Here is a 12,799-nt window from a genome sequence, read left to right as displayed (position 1 = left end):
CAAAAAATAAAGGCATGGAAATGCATTGAGGCACGTAAACTTAACTTGTCACCGGAGCAGAAATTTAATAATAACAATTCGTATGTTCATTTATACTGAGAAATATGATAGCTAAAATGCGTATATTTCAGGAAATTTCCAAACTCACTGATCAGGAATATCTGTTGTACCCAGCTTAGAAGCCAGGTTAATGACAGGATTCCTTGTGGCAAAAGCTTTGTAGAAACCAGGGTACTGGCCAATTAGATGACAACCAATAAAGCCTCCATGTGAGCCACCGATCAGCAAAACTTTCTCAGAATCCACAACTCCTTCCTTCAACACACATTCGACAGCAAACTGAAACAAAACAGATCTGGATCAACATTCAAAAATAAATTGCCATTGAAGAATCATTAATTTCATAAACAAATCAGGACATTTGTTATATAACACTTGATCACTGCACTCCACTGCCTTGAAGTTCTTCAGCATTAGGAGGACCACATTAAACAAATGATGCATGAATGGTCAATGTATTTTATAGGAGGGCATGACTGCAGAATTCCTTTGTGCATGAGGTCCAGTGCATCGTGCGCAAGAGATTAGGTTCATTCCCCTGAAGGTCTTTCTTCCACTCAAGTAGACTGTTAACATCTGAGACGCAGTAAGTTGGTTAGAGGTGGGACAGTCAGGCTATCAGTTGGAAATGGGGCAGGACAGAGCAAAACCACTACTTTGGGTCAGGGAACGAGTGATCAAGATTGAGATGCATTGTTGAGTGTGAGTTCAAAGTCACAATCATGCCAGTGCATAATGGTCAGAGTGTCTGGACATAAACAAGAAGAGGATAGATCTTAATTTAACGACCTCCTACCCGAAGTTAATTCCCAGCCCTCGGAGTTGGGATCTGTTTAGACAGTTATGATTGAAGTGCTGATGTGGCAGACACTGATTGATTGAAATGCAGAAAAGGAAACAGTGCCTTCAGCCCATTGGATCCACGCTAACCAATAAATCACCCATTCACACTTGCTATGTTTCACATCCACTGCCTACACACTCGGGGCAATTCCCAGAGGATAGTTAACCTACAAACACGCACGTAATTTAAGATGTGGGAAGAAAGCGGAGCACCCAGAAACACACGAGGTCACAGGGGGAACGTACACATTCCACACAGGCAGCACCGAAGGTCAGGAACGTTTCCGGGTCTCTGACACTGTGAGGTAGTGGCTCAGCCAGCTGCATCTCTGTGACATCCTAAAATAAAATGACACACATCTCTCTTACTTTGGGTAGGTCTGCTGCTTCTGTGGTTATATCCAAGCCTGCAAGCTGAAACCCCAATGGCTATCTAGTCCATCGCCTTAACTACTTGGTCATGAAGATCTATAAGTTTCAAAATTGGCATCAACATATATTGCTGGGCAGCACTGGGAGTGAGCATATTCCATGTACAAGTGGCCTGAAAGTAATATTTGCTAGAGATACTAAAAGAACATAATGGATTTGCCAATATAATTCTATCAGCACATACGATAAAGGGCCTATTCCACTGCAGGGACCTAATTGGCAAGTTTGCCCTCGACTCATACTCGCAGCATGGTCGACACGAGGTCCTAGGAGGTCCTTGTAACTCTCCTTCATGCTCGAGAGTAGTCCCCGCGTACTCGAGGCCTCAGTTAAGTCGCGGCGTTTTTTTTTAGCATGCTGAAAAATGCTCGCGAGTAAAAAGAGGTCGCCATGGAAAACAAATCAATATTTTTTTTACTCGTAGGTTTTGTCGAAGTAGGTCATAGTAGGTCGGCATGGTAGTCATAGGTAATCAAAGGCAATCAAAGGTAATCGAGGGTAGTCGAAGGCAATCAAAGGTAGTTGTAGATAGTCTTCAACATAGTCGCAGGAGGTCGAAGGAGGTCAGCTTCACTCTCCACTATTTGGTGACCAATTTTCCCGATGTTAGTCGAAGCTAGTCGAAGCTAGTCTTCAACATAGTCGAAGGAGATCGAAGGAGGTCTTCTACATAGTCTAAGGAGGTCTTCAACATATTCATAGGAGGTTCTCTACAGAGTTGAGGAAGGTTGAAGGAAGTATTCTACTTCGGCGATACAACACAACCATTACACTTTTTAAACTCTCCTAAACTCTTCTACACTCGCAAATTACGTCCCCGCAGTGGGACAGGCCCTTAACAGTGCTTGGTTCACAACAACATTTCTAGGCCTTCCCTATATCTTTGACTTCACTATGTGTTGACATGTTATCAGTTCACAGGAATTTATAGCCAGTCAACTGATTGTTTCTGCCCCATCCATAAAAGATTACATAGGCAAATCGCTCTTCCTGACTGTCTGTAGCCGTGCAAGTTATGGCATCTTAAGTAACATTCTCTCCAACTCTTTACTTGCAGTGAATTACAAAGCTTCTAACATTTACATATTCAACCTTAGCCTTGAATCAATGTCCTCAAGCAATTAATGTCTCTGCTTGAAATAAAAATCTTCCCTGTTCATCCTATGAGACTGCTTAAAATGTTATACATTGTGATTAAATCTCCATTTAATCTCCTTCATTCCAAAGAAAACAATTCCATCCTAGAAAGCATAACGGTGAACCGCTCTGTCCCCTATTCAGCGCATATCATTTCTGTAGACAAAGCTGCAGCAGTGCTAATATTAGAGTTCTATATAGTTTTAACCTAACCTTTCTACTCTTCCATTCCATGCTCAGCCCATATAGGCAAGCAGTCAGAATGCTGTCTACCTGTTCTGCAACTTCTGGGACTTAAAAACATATGGAAGCATCAAAACAAAACTGCAGTTATTATAAATCTACAACAGAAAACACTTGACATACTCAGCAGGCCATGCAGCATCTGTGGGAAGAGAAACAGAATCAACATTTCAGGTCAAAGATCCTTTGCCCGAGCTGGGAATGAAACAAAAGCAGCTCGATTCAAGAAGGGGAGGAGTAATGTCTCTGATAGGCTAAAACTGGAATGCCCATGGATATAAGCTAGAAACAAAGTAATCTGGCCAATGAGCAAATGGGAACAGTTAGAGAGTGAGAACATTGGCAAAGGAACCTACCCAAAAGGATGCAGAGCAGGACGACATGCCTGGCAGACTTGCTCTGGGCATAACCTTCACTCATTGAGGAAGGAGAAAGGAACGATAAACAAACAAGCCGAGTGAATATCACAGTTGGCATAGACAGAGTAATCAAGTTACCCGAGGTTGTGGATTTCAATATTGAATCTAGAAGGCTGCACTGTGCCCAGGCAAAAGATGAGGCATGGCTCCTCAAGCTTGCGTTGGGCCTCCTTGAAATAGTGCAGAAGGCCATAAACTGATAGGTCAGAATAGGATTACGATAGAGAATTAAAATGGCAGGAGTAGGATAGAGAATCAAAACACAAAGCTCAGGGTCACTCCTGCTGACTGAGTGCAGGTGTTCTGTAAAGTCATCCCATTTTCATTTGATCTGTCCAATGTATTGGAGACCACATAATGAACACCGAATACAGAGCACCAGATTGGAAATAGAACAGTTGGATTGCTTCATCAACTGGAACAACAGTATGGGGCCCTGGATAGTGAGAAGGGTACATAAAAACATGTACTCCGTTCAATGGGATATCTCTCAATTCCTCAGCACTTCTCAGAACCTTACAATTTATACCCTTGTTTTCCATCCCCATGTGAATTGTAATTGCAGCAGTCTTCCCACCTGACCAGTTTATTGATATCTTCATGCAGCCTTATTCCTCATCATGAACCAAAATGCCAGTTTTTTGGCATCAGCTGATAACTGCTCAATTCATCACTGGTTTCATAAATTAATGTAATCCTGAAAAGCAGGGTACCCAGTAGAGTCCCAATGCATAGAACATAACAATCATAACAACATAATAATCATAACAATATAACAATACTGTCCACCATTTCCTCACTGCCGCTGAGCCAATTCTGGGGCAATGTCACTTCCCATTGGATCCCATATATCTCTATGATTGACTTCTCTTCTATATCTCTATGATTAATAATAATAATAATAAATTTTATTTATGGGCGCCTTTCAAGAGTCTCAAGGACACCTTACAAAAATTTAGCAGGTAGAGGAAAAACATGTAAGGGGAATGAAATAAATAGTAGAGACATGACTAGTACACAAAGTAAAGACAGAATTCAATACAAAACACAGTATGAGGCAATTATGCACAGATGAAAAGGGACGGGGACATGGGGCTAAGGATAGGCAGAGGTGAAGAGATGGGTCTTGAGGCGGGACTGGAAGATGGTGAGGGACACAGAATTGCGGATCAGTTGGGGGAGGGAGTTCCAGAGCCTGGGAGCTGCCCTGGAGAAGGCTCTGTCCCCAAAACTGCGGAGGTTGGACTTGTGGATGGAGAGGAGACCGGCTGATGTGGATCTGAGGGACCGTGAGGGTTGGTAGGGGGAGAGGAGGTCAATGGTTTTTGGGGGGGCCAGATGGTGGAGGGCTTTGTAGGTGAGGATCAGGATTTTGTAGGTGATCCGGTGGGAGATGGGAAGCCAGTGAAGTTGTTTGAGGACTGTAGTGACTTGTCATACAACTTAACAAATCCATCCCCATGCTCCTTGATTAACCTGAACTGTCTTTTGGAATAATTTGCCAATCACTAATGTTAGTTTTACAAAATTGTAATTACTCTATTCAAACTTTTTAAGTAATGACATATCTCCAATCCTCACATGAGCAGTATGTTACAATGTTCCCACCTCTGATGCTTCATTATAAATGTTATGTTACTACAAAATGAAATAATCTCCTTGTCTTATAAACCACTCCCAGTGGTATGTTGCATATATTGATTCTCATTTCCCCCATATTGTCTCTGGATCCTGTAATTCAGAGCCAAACTAATTTTCTGCAACATCTGTATATCATCCAGGATGTGATGCAAATGTAATTCCAGGAAACATTCCACAGCACTCGAGACTCACCTGCTCTAATAATTCTGGCTACTGGCTGCAGCTGAAATTATTCTGATTAAACAGTGTTATCTACTTATGCACAAGTTTTTTGAATAACTCATTACCTGCACATCTTTCACATCTTGGCTTCCTATGTTACCCAGCAGTGAGCGAATACTGTCTTGCCCAAAGCCACAGGATCCTCGGTAATTCACTGAAACATGCACAAAATAACCCTAAATGACTTTTGGATCATAGAATTGTACAACACAGAAACAGGCCCTTTAGTCCCACCTTGTCCTTGCCCCCTGTGATGCTTATCTATGCTAATCCCATTTGCCCACAAGTCCCGTATCGCTCTATACCTTTCCTATTCAAATACTTGTCCAAATACTCCTTCTTTTAAACTTTGTAATTGTATCTTCCTCGATGACCACCTCTGACAGCTCTATCCAAATATTCCCACCCTCAGTGACCCTTAGGGGCGGTAATGTGGCACAGCAGAGTTTCTGCCTTACACCATTGACCCAGGTTCGATCCTGACTACGGGTGCTGTCTGCAGTGTTTGTACGTTCTCCTCGTGACCACGTGGGTTTTCCCCAGATGCTCAGTTTTCCTCTCCCATTCCAAAGATGTACAGCTTTGTAGGTTATTTGAGGATTTTCCCATTGTTGAAAAATAAAATAAGTTATGAGTCCTCTCGCCTGTCAATCACCATGATGAAGGTAACGCCGCTTCCGGGGGTGGGGCAGGCCTATAAAACCCCGGATGCCTGGACGTGAGTCAGTCACTCTGCAAGATCGCGAGGGAGAGGCCACGACTGTCATTCTAAGCTGTGAATCAACTGAACTGTGAGTCTGCAATGTACTTGCAATATATGATTTGTTAGCCCTTAATGACAATGCCATGAGTTGTTTGGCCTGCTGCCCTGCCTGTGCTTGAAAGTGCAGTGCTTAATTGGAAATGAAATGACATTGCCATGAATTGTTCAGCCTGCTGCCCTGCCTGTGCTTGAAAGTGCAAAGCTTAATTGGAAATGAAATGAAATGAAATGACAATGCCATGAGTTGTTTGGCCTGCTGCCCTGCCTGTGCTTGAAACTGCAAATACTTTATTAGGCCCGACTGTGTTTGGAAGGAATAAATGCTTTATTAGGTCTGATTGTGTTTGGAAGGAATATATGCTTTATTTGGTCCGACTGTGTTTAGTCCAAAAGTCCCGCTCATTTCGTGACTTCCGCTTAGTGGACATGTTGCGCTGATTGCGTATTTCCGGTGAGTGCAGAGGTCGCGTGATTGCGTAATTTCCGGTAAGTGCAGAGGTCAAGCTGATTGCGGAAGTCCCGCTGACTGCGGAAGCCCCACAGTGGAGAGGCTACGCTCAGCCGTGTGAGTAGATTCCAGAAAGTTTACTGTCATATGGTGTGTGAGTCAGTGTGTGTGTGTGTGTGTGTGTGTGTGTATGTGTGCGTATGTGCGTGTGTGAGTGTATGTGCGTGTGTGTGTATGTGTGTGCGTGAGAGTGAGTGTGTGTGCGAGTGTGTGTGAGTGTATGTGTGTGTGTAAGTGTATGTGTGAGTGTATGTGTGTGCGTCAGTGAGTGTGTGAATGAGTGTGTATGTGTGAGTGTGAGTGTATGTGTGTGAGTGAATGTGTGTGTGTGAGTGAGTATGTCTGTGAGTGTGTGTGTGAGTGTGAGTGAATGTGTGTGTGTGAGTGAGTATGTCTGTGAGTGTGTGTGAGTGTATGTGTTTATCTTGGAATTGGTGGAAAGGTGGGATATTGCTTTGGGGGACAGCCCTCCCGTGTGAAGTGGGACACAACAGGTCCCACTTAGTCTAGTTTCCTATTATATTTCCTTCTCTATCATCCTTCCAAATATAAAGTCCTTAATTCATCTGTAACTATACTCTCTAACTCCCAAATCTTTGGCCAGTAATTCACCACAAAACCTCTACAGCTCACTGTATACTGAGCATATTCCACTAAATCCTGGGTTTGTGTATATTAATAAAATGAAGGGGTAAGAGGTTGGAATAGATAAAGGAATAGTTGAGCAAGCTCAAGGGATCAAATGCCTTTCTTCTGTTTCCATTTCTTATGTTCTTTTGAATCAGATGGCATGCTCTTGTGTTTTATTTGATGAACTGCTATAAATGTGTTTCAAGCTATATTGGATGGGATTCAAAAAGCTTCTTCAGAAGTGAAGCAAAGATGAATATTGATAACAAATTAAATTATTAAATCTAGGACTTACCAAGCAAAACCGAGTATCCCAACCTGCAAAAGACAGCGGGCATTAACATCCAACAAGTAACAAAGACAGAATTGGGTCCTCCTGTGGGACAAAACACAGTGTAAAGACGACAGTATCAAGATATACGTTGACAGTATCAAGATACGTGGCCAACTGACATATTATTCAGATCTATTTATGTACCTGTACCTTCTTTCTATTCCTCCCTCTATACTGTTCTACAGTGTTTTAGAAATGTAATAATACACAATGTGAATATCTGCAAAAATAGAAAGATACATTTGTTGTCTATGATTATTAACAGACTTATATATGTGGTCATTAAGAATCCCTGATGCATGTGAAATATTCCTATTTCTAATGACGTTTCTGAGAGAAAATAGATGGATGAACAAAAGCTAAATTAACAAACATTATTCAGCTGCACACATCATAAAAATAGATTAGAAGAATATAAAGTTGCCTGAAATCATAGTAAATATCAAAAAGATGCTTTAATGTGAAATAGAATTTAACTAAGATCTGTCAAAATAGCTTTGCAAGAACTGAGAATTACAACTTAATTGAGGAGGTCTGAAAGTATATAAAATTATGAGAGGCATATCGGGTCAATAGTCAGATACTTTTACAAGGAATTATCAAATACTAGAATGCATAGCTTTACGGTGAGAGGGGCAAAGATTAAAGGAGATGAGCGAGGCAAGTTATCTTTTTACCATAGAGTGCTTGATACACGCTGCTAGGAGTGGTGTTGGAGGTATATACAATAGTGGCATTTAAGAGACATTTGGATAGGCACCTGGATATATGGGGAATGGATATGGTTATATGCGGGCAGATAAGACTTGATACAGACATTGTGGCCCAAAGGGCCTTTTCCCGCATGGTACTCATCTATGTTGTAAGTGTTATGTAGTTCATTCCAATAGAGTAGAACAATAGTGGTTGATAAATCTTGGAAAGAAACAATATATGGAGAAAACTAGATTTTTTTAATACATCCAAATTAGCGCTATCCCTTTACGTTCCTCACAACTAATGTTGAAAATCTATTAACTCACCTCTCATTTGAACATCATAAGATTTAAACATTTATAGTACTTGTTCTAGACTTGAATCTTGAGGATCACAATTCAAGTGATGGGAGTTTAAATAAAGGACTAATCCAAGTACAATCTCTCCTTTGTGCTTTCTAGCAAGCTTTGAAGAAAGATCGACAAAGTGGTACACTAACTGCTAAACAATAATCAATATTAACAGTGTGCAGATCAAACAGATATTATTGTGCAAAGTATGGCAATGTATATCTACTTACCATGTGGACTTACAACAAGTGGAGGTTTGGCATTTTGTTCCTGCCCAGGTAAAAGTAAAATACCTTCAAATTGAAGACCATCTGCAAGGAAAGATTCGCTAAAATCAGACAAAATAATACAAACAATTGAATTATTTGTTCCTATCTTGATACAAGATTCTGCATAATGCTTAAAAAGCTAATTGAAATTGCTCTTTGAGATTATTCATATGCTGTTTATGACCTCCTCTCATGACAAACTGTTTAATTATACGTGCAGTATGGGAATTACCTATTGGTCTTTTGGCAAGGCCGAACATTCATTAGGTCTTGAATTTTGTGCCTATTTAACAGTCTTGACAATTCAACAAGCATAAAATATCAGATAATGCAAGATCTAGGCAAAAGGTGGCAAAACAGTAACAATTCCCCTTCAAATTCCCACTGGATTTACATCTTTAGTTCATCAGCATTTCAGTAACTCATGTATTATGAAAATAATGTTTTAGTGCCAGCATCTTATGATGATTTAGTATAATGCAGAAAGTTAAAACAGATCAAATTAGAAGGTGGAGTATGGTAAATTAATTATTCCCAATCAATGGAATTCTATTGTTATGTGCCTGCACAGAGATTAGGATAATATACAATTAAACCATTTTCTTACCTTCCAGAGTCACCTATGTTTGGCATATAACATGAAACAACCCTAAATGAATTGATGCTAGGGGATGAGTTTCATGAAGAAAAAATGCGTACAGAAATATTACATGCAGGCATGTTGAAATTAAAAAGTAATAAAAATCACAAGGTTCTTCATGGGAAGAAGCACAGAAATAAGTTTTCAGCAGTATCGAATATGAAGCAATGAAATTAAAATATTTTTGGGTTCTTGGGTTCAATGTCTGATAAATGCAAATGATACCCAGACACTTACTGAATTTTGGATTTTCATGCTCAAAATGAGGTGTAAACGTCAGGATTTTCCACTTTATGCCATGCAATGGTTTATCTTCACCGAGAGCCATCCAGATCATTTCTTGTTCGTGCCCTGCAGCTGGCAGGAAACCCACTTTCTATAAAATGAAATAGCTTTCACTTATCTCAGCAACTGTTATTTTTGATCTGAAGAACACAGAGAACATCTTGACGGCAAGACAGTGAAAAATACCAGAACATGTGGTTCCCCATGGATTGCTGTAAATCTGCGAAAGGCTTCAGACTTGCTTCTTAAATGAGTAAGGGGGAAATGGAAATGCAAAGACAGAAGTTTTGAGTTAGTAGACTAGATAGAGGCACTTGGAGTTTCTCACCATTGCAGCAAAAATAACGGTCTGTGGCAAAATAACACTTTCCATTGGCCTTGAAAAGTAATCCCCGTAAAGATTTAGCAATTTTTGTGGTGGTTAGTTAATCCCTTCCCACATTTGACATGTTATCTGGAAACTTGCAGCTGTAATTCTATTCAGCTGGCTATGCACCTAATCATTTTAAATAGTTCTCCTTTTAAACAACATATGGATAATCTTAAAGAGCAATTTCAATTAGCTTTTTAAGCATTATGCAGAATCTTGTATCAAGATAGGAACAAATACAAAAGTAGAAACCAAAATAAATCGCAAAATTTTTTTTTAAATTATTTTGTGTTACGATTTCCGCCTCATCCTGGCTAGGTGATGTGTCAAGGTGAAGGCAAGGATTAGAGATGTAGTGATAGTCTACTTCATTTAACTTTTTTTTCCCCAATTTCAGGAGGTTTTTCTAAAAAGCTCTACATAACTTTTCCATGGATGTATGCATTTACTTACTGGACTGAAGCCTCACCAGTTAACCATTAAAGTTAAGGAACATATACACCTGACACCTGACACCAACTGCTATGGACTGCTGATTACTTAGAGATGGCTTAACCAATTCCTCCTGACGGCAAGACATTCTGATGTATAGTGAGCAGGACCTAGAGAGGCTGGTGGACAATAATAATCACAGTAGGCAGGAATCATGTGCAAGGTAGTCACGCAGGGGATACAAGCAAGAGTTTGCTAGTGAGGTCTGTTTGCAGCAACAGTCCAGTTGCAGTCCAGTTACGAGACAAAGCATCAAGATTCATAAGATTTTCCAAGTTAAGTGTTCAGAATTTGAGATGTCTTCACCTCCATTTGTATTCTGCTCATAACATTCCTTACATTATATTCTGTCTCGCTCACTGCCTCTACTGTCACCTTCTCATTCCCTGACCTGCCGCTTTCTTTGCCTCTTTCCCTCTTTTCTGCTCTATGTCTCTCTTCCTTTCTCACTATAACGCTATTTCACTTCAAACTCTCAACAAGTCCCCCACCTACCCACCCACTCACACAGGTTGCTTCTGCCGCCATCTCACTCTCTGCCTCAAAAGACCATGACTTTCACTGAACTTATCCATTCACCACCCACTGACTTAGCACCCTCATTCCTCAGTACAGTCATATTTACTTGCAGGAAGTGCACCTGAATCCAAAAGAGTTCTGTTACAAGCACTTCAAAGAATTGAGTCTTCAGGCATTGGTAGAAAATAAATCTAATCATTAAGCAGTTGCAAATAATGGCCCATAACACGTTACTCAGCAATTGGCAACCATACACTTGGCAACAAGGATATGAAACAGAATTAAAGATTTATGCATTGCAGCACTGAAGTCTACAAACCAGTATTTCCTTCACAACTCAGAATACCATAAACATATCAGTGCCATGAGAAATAGTTTTATGAGGGTAAACTCTGGCACTGGTGGACTGCAATCAGATGGCAGGGGAAGGAAAGTAATTGCCTCAACTCCATGAGATGTCGCTTGGTCAGTAGTACTGAATTGAAGAAATCTTTATGAGAAGGTTCATTGCTAGACACTCAAATGCTTGAAATTGTCCATTCTGGCTCAATAATATGCCGAGGAGTCCACATCAACATTTTCCAGAGTGGTGGAGGAGGCTTCTAATAAAGAATGGGTGGACATGGGGATGGGGACTGGACTTTGTGCCTTCCTTCATAATGGGAACCATTGTGGGGGATGTTTTTTATGTTTACATTTCTTTATTATTGTTATGTTGTATTCTTTTTTATGTGCTGCAATGACAATCCGATTGGTGTATGTGACTAATAAAGAACACCGTAAAGATACCAGCATCGTGAAGGAACAGATAAGAGAAATAGTTTTTACAATACTTTTTATAAGACTGGTGACATGGTAGTACTGGTTAAATGCAACAATGTTTTGACTTTGTGAGCAAACGGTGATTATTTGTACAAGTGCGAATGGCCAATGCAAGAAAATTAAAGAGTTTATTGCCCGTGGGGAGAAAGTTTAAAAAAAATCATGGGCCCCATTTGAGAGGAAATAGGCTGAAATGCAAAAGGAATACAAAGCTTAACACCTTCAGATAGGATATTTTGGCTTTAATTTGCAATTCATAGGATGTAACAATATATACATAGTTTATTTAATCTGACTCTTCATGACCCTCTAGCTATATGGTTGATGTAATTGTCCTTCACATTAAACATTCCATCACATTAGTCTTTGTTTTTTTATGTGCATGTGCTATTGAATCCATAGGTTTTCTTACCAAATTAGGTGGACAATTAGGGGAGGAGCAGCTAACCACAATCAGGTCCTGGCAAACGTCCAATAATGTCCAACTCGCAGTGTCTGGACCTGCAATGTACAAACGTGCATAATCAGATCACTTACTCGACCACTTGGATTGAGCATGGAGCAGATCCATTTAAGTTAATTTGACATCATGGTCAGCACAGCCATCATGGGCTGAGGGGCCTGATGCTGTACCACACTGTTCGATAGTCTATACCTTTTAGTACTTTAACAGTCCATTATAGGACAAGATGCCCCACATTAAAACAGGAAAATTGCTGCCTTATATTGTCAGTTCAGTGCCTTTGTAATGGCCAAGTAGTTTGTGGTCAATGCTGAGCACTGAAGGATATGCTCAAATAAATCTATCTGACAGCAAACCTGCTAGAATAACGACTGGGAGCATTTCCATTCAAGAGAACAAGTCAACCCACAAATTCTGCCCTCCAAAATCCCTGCCTATAGCAAAATTTGACAGACAAGTTTATTTTCTTCCATTCTCGTCCAAGGGATGCGAGCATCACTGGAACGGCAAGAGCACAATGTCTAAGCCTATTTGCCTCAGAACAAAGGATACCATTAAGAATCCACTGCATGGGCGTATCTAGAATATCACATGGGCCAAACTGGGCAAGGATGACACACTTTCTTTGCTGATGAGCATTTGTGAACCAACTAGATTTTTA

At 40.4% G+C, this 12,799-nt stretch overlaps 1 protein-coding gene across 3 annotated transcripts in view; it reads right to left on the bottom strand.

Moving 5' to 3' along the window:
• The window catches only part of LOC116983133 (acylamino-acid-releasing enzyme-like), a 50,447-nt gene that overhangs the window by 10,034 nt on the left and 27,614 nt on the right, over positions 1-12,799 (bottom strand). For all 3 annotated transcript variants that reach the window (XM_033036748.1, XM_033036747.1, XM_033036749.1), the window contains 6 exons: positions 12,088-12,176; positions 9,425-9,563; positions 8,509-8,589; positions 7,194-7,274; positions 5,063-5,151; positions 149-339 (listed from right to left, as the gene is read on the bottom strand). In XM_033036748.1, the coding sequence (XP_032892639.1) occupies positions 149-339; positions 5,063-5,151; positions 7,194-7,274; positions 8,509-8,589; positions 9,425-9,563; positions 12,088-12,176 (670 nt within the window). The remainder of the gene's footprint in view (positions 1-148; positions 340-5,062; positions 5,152-7,193; positions 7,275-8,508; positions 8,590-9,424; positions 9,564-12,087; positions 12,177-12,799) is intronic.

Source organism: Amblyraja radiata, chromosome 18 (assembly GCF_010909765.2).
Source record: "Amblyraja radiata isolate CabotCenter1 chromosome 18, sAmbRad1.1.pri, whole genome shotgun sequence".
Taxonomy (NCBI): Eukaryota; Metazoa; Chordata; class Chondrichthyes; order Rajiformes; family Rajidae; genus Amblyraja; species Amblyraja radiata.
This window is presented reverse-complemented; position numbering and strand designations above follow the sequence as displayed.